General features: G+C 36.0%; 1 protein-coding gene across 1 annotated transcript; it reads right to left on the bottom strand.

Moving 5' to 3' along the window:
• Nucleotides 1-228: 228 nt before the first annotated feature.
• Nucleotides 229-11,378, bottom strand: LOC113491934. Its single transcript, XM_026869151.1, has 10 exons — nt 11,219-11,378; nt 10,053-10,182; nt 7,837-7,941; nt 6,568-6,795; nt 5,809-5,903; nt 5,350-5,581; nt 4,016-5,193; nt 3,709-3,892; nt 3,361-3,578; nt 229-3,128 (listed from the first exon to the last, which is right to left on the bottom strand). Exons 1-10 carry the CDS (start codon nt 11,224-11,226, stop codon nt 2,960-2,962), a joined length of 2,547 nt encoding a protein of 848 aa, XP_026724952.1. The 5' UTR covers nt 11,227-11,378; the 3' UTR covers nt 229-2,959.
• Nucleotides 11,379-11,744: the final 366 nt, after the last annotated feature.

The raw sequence follows: 11,744 nt of genomic DNA, 5'->3' as shown, positions 1-11,744 counted from the left end.
TTAAATTTTATCGTTTGTAATAAACAACGCAATTAATGCTACAAGTTTTGTTAGTCATACGTTGTGTAAGGCGGTAATACGACACAGCTGACATGTGAGAAAATCTTTCTTATATGCCTAGCCTAGTCATGTATTCATTTTCAATGCTGTAGTTACTTGTACAGTTTTTATGCAATGTAGTATAGTATAGAATGGGTACATACTATATTAGTAATAATATTAACCAAATTCTCATTATCAGATTTTTATTAAAATTCTTAACAATTATTTATGTATAATTATTATAAATATACCACATAATTGTGTCGTGTTGGCACTCACCATGGCGACAACTAACCGATGATAAAATAAATACTCAAGTATACAAATAACATTAAAACAATACATGGCAACCTATGACCGTTTATTTAGCATTATTATTTGCATTGGACGCGATTTTAATTATGGCGGAATTGTGTTACTTACAGCTACGGGACGTGGAATGTGATACAAATATTACATTGTTCGATTTGAAGCCGCTAATAAAATAAATGATTAAAGCCTTTTGTCTGTCTGTCAGCTGTTGTGACTAATGTCTGTGTACGAGAGTGCAGGTTCGAACCAAGGGTAAGAGGCCTAGGACTAACTGAGTAAAACTACGAATCATAGTGATTTTCCTCCTGTGCATTTGCAATAGGACAAGTAAAGCGAATAATAATTCGTAGCTCTTCCTAATAAAACCTCAAGAGCAACATTAATGCTGGGCAAGCAGAATGCAGTAGGTACTAAACCCCTATAGCACATATCAACGATCCACAAGACCTATCATGTAACCATCTAAATGGTAAATAGAGGCTTCAAATCCTACAGATTTTAGAATATTGGTTTACGTACATATAATACTGCTCGAAATAAAGTAACGTACTCTGCAAGCTACATCACTATACTTAAAACTAAACCAAAAATACTATCGAATGTCTAAAGCCCGTGTAAGGACTATGATTTACATAGCAGCCTATTAATGTAACTTCCTCGACATTTGTATTTGTCCCTACGTAAATAGGGCAAAAATGTCGATAAAAACGTTTGTCACCAATGGCCACATAATGTACTTTAGTCAGACTAGATTGAACATGATCCATAAAGTCACAAAATAATGCATGCATGTTCAATTTGTGTAAGTTACGTTACAGAAAACTTGCTTGTAGTGATGAAGACATGCATACATTTTTCGTGCACTACCAACACGATATTACAGGCCGTTACCGTATAAAATACATATTTCAGCAGCAATAACTTATTATAAGCTGTATTAGTTTACTAAACACATCTAGAGAAATTTTGGAAGGACTAGTTTTAGCTCTATGAAAATAAATACGAAATTGGCAACACCCAACCTCACTATAGCAACACTAGTCTAGAGTTGGCCGAATAACTTATTTTCTAGTGGCAAGAATAGTATGAGCTAGAAATAATTTACGACTACAAAGTAGCTTTTCTATACTACTGCAAAAAATATCAGGGCTAGGAGGGTATGTATGTAGCTGGACCTAGGGGTGATAAATTAGCGACTTATTGGCTTTTAAAACCCTTCTTTTGAACTACAACCATTTGGCAATCAGTGACTAGAGCATGAACGCTATTGACAAGGTGAAATACGTTCAAACTTTTTTCTTTATAAAATTGTGATGCTTGCGATATGAAAACTATGTCGATAGTGTTCAAGCCATGGCCTCTTGACTCACTTTTCTCTAGGTAATAAGTAGAAGATGAATAGTGGATAGTAAAAGTTATTGATAGGAATGTTATCTTAGACGAAGAATGGCTGATAATCTATAACACGTATTTGAATTAAGATACTAAAACAAATAATTATGTCTAGCAATAAATCAGTTAGCTTCATAAAAAAACAATCTTCAAAAAAATATAATTATATAAAATTCAGATTCCTAAATCTAATGGAATGATCAAATTGAATGGCACAAATTATTCTGGCACAATGTAAGCTGTAGCTCGCTAGCTGTATGAAACTAAGCTTCCTTGTATAAAATTATAAATAAACACTTCTAGATGCCTGTGACACTTACTAAACTTCCAATACATACATACACTTACATCTACACAACAATATCTATTTGAATACAAACTGAGCACCCTGTGAAACAAATCGAAAAATAAATATGAGCAGGAATCTTTTCAAGATTAAATAACAAAAAATAAAAACAGGTGTATATTTTGGTATAAACCCTTTGGTGAAGTTTATAAAGTAGATAATTATATAAGAAAACAATTGAATATAAGCTTTTCACTGTACTTCATTGGTAGTATATAGCTCCTTAGTTTCCTACGCCTATCTGTGTACTTAAGCTAATAATAATATTACAAAATATAAAACAAAATTCAGTTATTAAGCCTTCTATGAGGAGGTGCTTCCTGGGGAATAAGTAATGTAAATATTTGGTATTATGAGGGTACTAGTTGTTTTAATGAAATAGTAGTAGATATGTAGTTTTAACTTGAGTAGTTCCTAGTTTCTATATACGACATATTACAGACGTACTATTAGTATTTAATGACTAATATCTGGCAGCTTCTATCTTATTATAACCTATTTTGCATTTCCGTTTAGCAGTAATTAAAATTTTTATTTTTAATCTCAAGTATGTAGGTCTGTCTGATTACTCAAGCACTAAGTAATAAAAAAAACGTGACCACGTATTTAAAATATCAATGGTTCACGTTTTTGACGTTTATAATAGTTAAATTATACCTTCTAAAATGGTTTAGTGGACACTTCTTTCGTGTTGAAGCATGTGTGCTTAAGCCTTGAAGTAGCTAGGTACAGTAGTTACACTCATTGAGAAATGGGGCTCAGTTTGAGGGTTGCGACAAGGATGTAGCAGTCACTCATCAGCGTCAAGTCTGTGGGTCCCATCGAAGTGCACGCCGGCCTCCGTCCCCTGTAGTCGCGCGGAGTCTCCTACAGCAGCAGCGTGGCGTGGTCGCGCTGCAGGCGGCGGCGCGCGCGCAGCGGGGCGGCCGCCAGCGCGTCGGAGGGCGGCGGCGGGCCCGCGCCGCGCGCGCCCAGCTCCTGGTAGTAGATCTGCGCGCCGCCGCACTGCCCGCCCACCACCACGCTCTCGTCACTCCTGCACGAACATGGTGCATTAGCCATGTGCTCTGTTTAGCTGTCGCTCTCATTAAGTCAACATTTTTAGAATTATAGATTACACCTATGTCCATGAAAAGTTCAAGAAAAACAACTAGCAAGGCACAATTTAAAATCAGAACACTATTTTGAAGATCACAAGGGCTCTTGGACCAGTAATTACTACTTTTCGTGGTCCTTATATTAGAGCTTTGGTCATCAAAATAGTTTACCTCAATATAAATTCGGATAGTTCAGGATCTTCCGCGAAATCGTTATGTATGAGTCCCATAGTGGCAATGTCGAGTGCGGCCCAGGGCCCGCCCTTGCGCACCGTTCCCCAGTCGGGGTCCAGCGTCAGGTAGCTGTAGTCAGTCGCATCGCCGACAGCAGCAAGCGGCTCAATGCACTTCTGCTCTATGGGGCCTAGTGCGTTTAGAGAAGTTTCCCACTGAAAAGTAAGTTTAATAACAACCATTCAGTAATGAAGCAGGTAAGTGGATGTGAGCGGTATTATTTCGCATATCAATAGTCTCAACCCTGATTTAATATTTCCTGACGTTATAAAGATGTGGACTTACCAGTGAATTAATGGTATCCACGTTGTTTGCAGCCTCAGTGTCGATCAATGCTAGTAGCGCCATATTGTGCAGCCCGCTGACGAAGAGCGCACACTTGACGGCATGCTTGCTATAATCGGGCAGCAGTTCCAAATCGCTGTCAGAATCCTCGTCACTTTCTGAGTCTTGAGTTGGAGGTTTTGGCCTGGAAAATATTATATGTATATTTAATATGATGCAATAACCGGTAAAAGGTTGACTCAAGCAAGCTTTAGATCCATAAAAATAACTGAGCTGAGTAGTTATTTCATTCTATTTTCCAACTTACCTATCGGTAAACGTTATCTGTTTCTCAGCTGCCGGCGTCAGAAATTCTCTAAGCTCCAATGGAGTCATAACCCTACTGCTGTACCCGCTAGACTTATCAGAAAACGCCAAATGGCTCAGTTTCTCCATCAGAGGAGTCAACTGTACTCCAGTTAGCTTCTTTTTAAGACTTGTTGCTTCAGAACCATTCTCAGACCCAATCTGAGAATCAGTACTCTCATTCAACGACTTCAAAGGCAAAGATAAAGATTTCCTCCTCGACTGATCCGTCGGTAAAGTTTTTGTAGAATCTTTAACTTTTTTCTTTGGAGTTCTTTGTGGAGATCTGTTTAGTTCCGAGTCGAAATCTTCAAACTTCTCTTGCTCACATAACTTCATATTGAATGTGAACATATTGTCGTTGGAATCCTGTTTCATCTTCGAGTAGTGCTGTTCCAAGTATTGGTTGAAAAGGGATTCTGATATGGCAACACCGTCGTTTCTGAAGACTGGGAACAAAGGATCATTGATTGTCATGGTGCTGGGGTTCTTAGAGTTATGTTCAGGGGAAGGGCTGTCATCATTTAACGAGGCTTTCGACCATTTTAGCTTAAACTTAGAAGTCGCACGATTGGATAATTTCTTAATACTCTCTTGTAAATCGGTAACACTCGCCAACTTTCTTATAGGCTCAGGCTTATTGATGTAATGGTCAGCAATACAGTTAATGTCTAAAACCATTTTGTTGTCTCGCTTTTCATTTTCTAGGTTAATTTTGCTGGACTCCTCTATATTCTTCAAGACATCAGGTTCCATGACAGTTTTGTCTTGTTGGTTTTCTGGAACTTGGCATATGGAGAGCATGTTGCCGTGCAAGCGTTTGTACTCTACCATGGGAGTGGAGCAGACGCTTGTCTGACCAGTGAAGACTTTCTCGTTTTCCTGAACATCTTCGTCTAATGATATTTGTGTTTTGAAGCTTAAAGAGAGTTTGTTTGGTCGGGGTCTGGGTTTATTGGTGAAGGGTACGACATCTGGCATGGTGGCGGGTCTCGGCTTCCTCTCCTCGTCAGGGTTGCGTTCCTCCCTGCTCGGCGGAGAGATCATGCTGTGGTCCTCTTCAGGGACGGCCGTGAACAGCAGGGACTTGTCCCGCTTCATACCAGATTGAGGGAACTTTTCGCGCTCAGCTTCTTGATTCTGTAAGGGGCAATATAAGTCTTAACTGAATTGTAAATTGAGAGCTTAATAAATAGCTAAACCACATTTATCCAGACATTTTTTTAAATAATTAAATCAAATGACCCTATTAAATTTTTATGTTATAATTTATTTTTTTCAATATATGCCACTCACCTTTTTAAACTTTGCGATCATTTCCTCTCCATTCTCATGAAACTCTTGCAGTTTCTCCACCTCCTTCTTCAGGTTGTTGTAGAGCTTCTTCCCCACGTAGACCACTAGGAGTTGAGCTCCGAGCGGTAAGGGGGTCTCTGTCTGCAGTGTCTCAGCTGGGGACTTTATCCTGTACGGGTCTACCACTGTGAGGTACGATGTGAGGCCAGGAGGGAGCTGGGTCGAGATTATCCTGTGAAAAAAGTATATATTAATTAACATAAGCCTTATATAATCCTTGAGTGGGCATTAGCTTGTCTTTGCTTTTCTCGTCACTTTCAAGATAAATTTAACTATTGGTGTCATTTAAAATATTTATAATATTGCCAGCTAGTTTACCTTTGTTGGTCTAAGACTTTCTCATGTAGAACAGGGATAAGGGTGATAATGGATTATGTTATTGGTCAGAAAAGTACTTACTTATTATTATACAATATGACGCCTCCCAACACTCCTTTGCTTTTCCTGCAGTGTTCCAGTATTTGCATTGACTCCATATAAATTGAGGTTGCGCTCTGTAACAATATTGTTCAGGTTAACAGGGTAATTTTGTTCTGCCTCTCATCATAAATGTACACATAAAATAAATGTAAACCATAGTAAGGGCTTACGACAGTTTAAAATAATGTAGAAAGAGATTGGACACCAAGTATCAAAATAATTGAACTCCGAATAGTGTTATTTGTATGAGCTTAATATCAGTCCTGATTGGTTTCTTAGAAAAGCAACAGTTACAGGGCAATGGCACACACTCGAGCGGTTCGTTTGCACCTGCGCGATAAGCGAAGTGTCAACATACTAATTGCGAAGCGTTATCAAGGATAATATTATAGGATAAATACAACAAGCACTTGTAAGTCTTGTACATAATTGTACTTCATTTTCTGATTGAGATTCGTGCTTTCAAAGGCGTAAACGCGTTCTTAAGGCACTGAACACTTGGAGTCTCTAAGAATATTGTTGAATCTAAAATTTCTATAGCATCTAAATATGACATAATGCACTATGCAGTGAATAAATCGTGTCACTTAGCAATTCAGTTTGAAATATTATTCAGATGAATCTATTGAGATAGCCATAGCCAGATAAATAGCTACTACATAACTTAATATGATATAACTTGAGGTGGAAACCAAATAGGGTTTACAAAATTGCTGGTCTGAAAAAAAAAATTTTTACCTTCGGTAATGTCAACATGGGAACTCTTTGAAAGATATGACATCCATACTGCAGCACCGGTAAGTAGGTCTCAAACACCTGATACAGCTTCTCGGAGAGACGGCGCTGGTCCTCCATCTGTTCTGCCAAGACCTGGAGGTCACCGTGGTACACCTTGATCATGGAAGTCAGGAGGTTGGCTCGGTTCTTTAGCACCCAGTCTGGAATGTTTCTATCGCTACCTATTGCCTGTCAAAGAGAAATAGGGGTAAATTTATTCTGCAGTAAAGCCAAATCTAGAAGTTGTTAAAGTAAATTCAGCCTTAACGTAACTTAAACTTTGTGTTTTTCGTCTTTGAGACCTGCGCGAGAACTTGAGAAAAGCCAGAAATGGTGTTGAGCATAAGCTGCGCTAACTACCACCTACTTGCGTTGGTTTTTCACTCTGAGCATGGGTCAAGTATATTGTCACAATGTATACCCTGAATTAACTTTTGTCAATAATGTAATATGCTCAATATTACAGTCATGTTTAGCATATTATAGAGATAACATCATAATATATCGCAAGATTAATTGCTTAAGATTATAAATAAAAAAAACTGGTCAAATCTTAACAGCATCTTGCCCAATAGAGATGTCGGTTTTTATAAGGCTGTTTCACTGGAAGTTTTCCGAATAGAATTACTATTAACAACGCGACGTTTGAGTCAAATACTACCCAACGAACAATTAAGACAATTGATGGATGAGATGGTTAATTAATTAGGATGCATATCAACGAATGATCGAACTTCCAGAAGACAATTGAACTTGAAAAGCATCTTATTTTGATAGCTGGAAGGTTCATTGTTGTAATTCTTTATCCCCTCATAAGATCCTACTGATTAACTAGTTATCCATAAAGACCGTTTGTTTTTAAGAGATTAATACTCTTCTTTATGTCATAACTCATCAAAACTCAGGTTCAAATTATAAAGTTTTATTCGTGTTAACGCTTCACTAACTAATATGTGACACGAGAATGTTTCTAGACTTTAAATAAGGTAGTTTTACTCGAAACAATATCTGTATCTCCTCATCTTATCATTTTCTCAGTACTTTCAGGGTCCATACTAACTGAATTTATTCTTACTAACTATTATGGCTGCAAAAATTATTGCCACAGGAACATAAGGATACTAAAACTATCCATTTCCGGTTATGTCAAATTGCCCTCGAAAAATATTAATTTTTTTAACATACCTAGTTACATCAATCTTAAACCATGTCTGTATTTATCTGACTTACCAGTATGTATCTCCCGTACTCCCGGATGATGAACTTGCCGCTCTGGAGCGTGATGGCCACGGGCTGCGAGAACAGGGTCTTGATGCAGTGCGCCGCTCCTACCACCTAAAGATAATGTAAAACAAAGTAGTGATATGCATGGTAACGTGTTTAAGGTTTTCACGCCCACATCATGTTTAATCACGTGATCAAAATTTTGTTTAAATTAATTATGAAGTTAGGTAGTCTAGACTAGTAAAAACTAGGTATTTCGTAAGATTATTTTTATGGTAGGGTCTGGAGAGTCAGCACGTGTATTATAGCGTCTGTAGCCAAGTAAAGACGCTCAGTTACCAAGAGTAGTAAGAAGTTGAAGTTCGAAGTAATTGCCGTGACAACCTAGATTACCCAGAGCTTAGATTGCTAGCTGCTTTATCCAAAACATAAACGTTTGATAAACATAGACACATAAATATAATTAATTCGATGAACGCTATTTTCAGCTTGTTTGAAGCCCCAAAAATGTCAAGGTAACAGTTTAAAAATAGATTAACCTGTGACCTTATTTGAACTACCTGTTGTTCGTCTACAATACGACATTATTCATATCTTAGAAGCGGTGAAATATTACACATAATACACATAAAACTGACTTTTTTTACAATTTTATGCAGTTTGTCTGGTTGCAGAGAGGTCTAGATAATTAAGAATACCAATAGAATGTAAAACTAATATATACTTCAAATCTATAGGAAAGGCATTGCTTTCCGGCAACTGTCGTAACTTTAAGTTTTTAGTTCAATTGCTAGCAAAGCTTGACTAGTTTCTACAGGGCCCCAATTCTGCTATTTACAATGGCAATTTGAATAATTTTGTTACTTTTAGTATTCTCCTAAGCATTTTGTCAACACAATAACTGGAAAATTATTGTATTGACCGTGAGTGTTCTGCCCCGTTATCAAATTTAATCCAATTTCCATTCATACATCGACCATGTAAATAGCGGGCCCAGTTCAACCTATGGCAATATTGCATAATGTTTTTAAGACACGTATTGATACGCCTTAAGACAGATGTTCCATGGACGGAACAGGTTGTATCTACATTCCACGGACGTCAGACATTATATTGACTTTCTAATCGCGTCACACTAATTATAATCATATTAAAGTATTCAGGTCTCCAAGATGGGGTATGACGTGACATTGAATAGGTGTTTTATAGTCGATTTTTAACATTTTTTTTTGTTCTTGTAACAGTTCTATGGTGCCTTAGTGCCCTTAGTCGTAGCAAAGAAACCAGTAGGTTCCTACCTACGTGGACAAGTTATATTTCTTCGAGCTCTAAACGCTGATCTTTGTCGCACGCTAAACTTACAATTTCATTGGTTTTCTATTTGCCGGCAACGTGTTATTGTCTATACATATTTTATTTGTTTGTGTACTAAATAATTTTGTACACAAACAATAATTTTATGGTGGTTTTTTGTCTAAAAAGTGAGTTTCAAAATAAAACGCGACTAAAAACAAACAAAAATAAAGACTGACTAATCATCATTTACCATTGAAATAAATGAATTTTTAATTTATTTTTGTTTGTATAAGATGTGTTTCTATTTTTAGATAAGTTTGTAGACCAGGGGGGTGGGTAAAAAAAGCAAATAATTTGCCCAAAAACCACTTATTCCATACCACATTAGACGGAGACATCTGTCTTAACTGGTCTCATAATAGATGAGTGGTTCAGTGGGAACATAATACTTTTAACATTGTATTTTCTTGTATAAAATTGAATAAAAATTATTTTTAGAGTCAGACATATAAATCCCAACCGGTTTGATTTTATGACTTTATATTGTCAAATAAACTCATAAAATCTAACGAGTATTAAAATGTCAGTTGTATACTAATAATGACGAAATAATTCAGGCAAATAAATCACTATGGTAATAAACATTTACTTATAGTTTTTAACATTTACTTATAGTATTATTTAATACTTAGAGTTAATTAAGATTATACTTGAAAGTTCTCGAAAGGTTGCCAATAATGTACATAAAATGGGATATTTTTCAATTTGGAGTATGATTTACATAATAAAAAGAATACCCATAGTTTAGCCAAGCCAAAAGTCAAAATATGTGTGCATAATGCTGCAATAATTTTACCCATTTTGAATCAATTTATAAGGCACTCTCTACCGTAGAGCAGACTGGATGTTAAACCAAAGCAACTCACCTGCCCTGCTAATGCATGCCGCTGTGTGTCGGACACCCATCCTGGATGGAAGTACAGGACAGCATTGATAGGGTCGTCCTCTTCTGCCGTACAACACAGAGTGTCATAGACAAACACTATCATCATTTCCCTGTAGACAATAGAACAGTTTTAATATATATTTCTAAGTAAATAAAAATTCTATTTTTCTTTCAAGTATTTAAAAATAGCATTATAATTATGGGTAATATAAGGCAATATGAATTAAAATCAGAACCAGGATTGTATCTTGTATATAAATAATCTGCCTGTTGGTTTAGTGGTTAGTGACCTTGACTGCTATACCGGAGGTCGTGGGTTCGATTCCCGCCCAGGACAAATGTTGTGTGATGAGCATGATCACTTGTTCTGGTGTCTGGGTGTAATTTATCTATAATATGTATGTATTTAGAAATATATAAGTAAGTTTATCAGTCGTCTGGTTGCCATAACACAAGCTCTGCTTAGCTTGGGACCAGATAACCGAGTGTGAGTTGTCCCAGGATTAATTTATTATTATTTATGGATTACCATGCTTACTCAAAATTTGAAGCAAGGAGTTTGTATAATGAAAGTAAAGTATTGATTGCCTTTATTAATGAATTTCTTAAAAAGACTACAAAGTAAGTTGTTCCAAAAATATAAATGACTCTTGGTTCAAAGGGATAAATAGTAATTTATGATTTCATCATGCTTATTAATTTTATTATCTACATGTCATACTAATTTTGTTTTCATCTATTAGATTTAATTAGCATTGAGAAAAACAATATTTATGCTAAAACTTGAAAAAAATGTTCAGTAAATTAACATTATAGTGTACCCATTAAGATTAATTATGGAATTAAAATAATAAACTGACAAAAAAATAAAAAAAGATCTCGAAGATCTCTTGAAATCTAAACCATCTCATACTTTGTTTAAACATAACAATATTACGGCTAGAAAAACAAGATAAGTCGCGCAGAAAAACACGGAGCCTGCAAATAACAACATAGGTTAGTTTATATAGATTAGACGCATCGGTAATCGAAGATTATATCAACCGTGTCTAATCAACCGCATCAACGGATAGACGACACATAAGTATTAAGTTACGAACCAATACATAATCCACTTACACCTAACAGAATATTTTTTTCACTTACTTTGCCATTTTGCACGTCTTAATTGCCTCACTTCGCTAATATAAAACACTCTTCAACACATTTTTGTATAATTTAATCGATACGTTTATGTTAAATACAAATTGTTTTAAATGTTTCGTTTATTTTCATATTTTTATTAAATATTAATACACAGACGTCCGGGGACGACGATATCTTATTTGACACTTGTTCAGTGTTGCCATTCTGATTTGAAGTTATGTTTCCATTTTATTATGACAGACCATCTTTATATAATATTTTAAACTTGTCCAATACAATTAAATAATTACGATTGAGCTACAAAAATTATTCGATATTTTTTACTCAAAGTCGCATCTTTTGTGTTGTATGAGTTTGTAGCTAGCAACACTCATTTGAGTTCACTTGATTTCCAGAGATGGCAGTGTGTGTATGTTAGCGATGATAATTGCCGAAATGTGTATTCAAATAAAAATCCCGCAAAGAGCAAAAAAACATGAATAAACTGCGATGAAAGTAATGTTATGTATTTCGGAAAGCTAAAATA

This window comes from Trichoplusia ni, chromosome 1 (assembly GCF_003590095.1).
Source record: "Trichoplusia ni isolate ovarian cell line Hi5 chromosome 1, tn1, whole genome shotgun sequence".
Taxonomy (NCBI): Eukaryota; Metazoa; Arthropoda; class Insecta; order Lepidoptera; family Noctuidae; genus Trichoplusia; species Trichoplusia ni.
Note: the sequence above shows the minus strand (reverse complement) of the source record. Positions and strands in the feature narration are given on the sequence as shown.

Excerpts from the sequence above, each read along its gene's own strand:
- LOC113491934 (XM_026869151.1), bottom strand. Across the intron at positions 6,796-7,836 it reads AGTACGGGAGATACATACTG|GCAATAGGTAGCGATAGAAA; the intron begins GTAAGTCAGATA and ends TCTCTTTGACAG. Across the intron at positions 3,579-3,708 it reads TGGATACCATTAATTCACTG|TGGGAAACTTCTCTAAACGC; the intron begins GTAAGTCCACAT and ends CTTACTTTTCAG.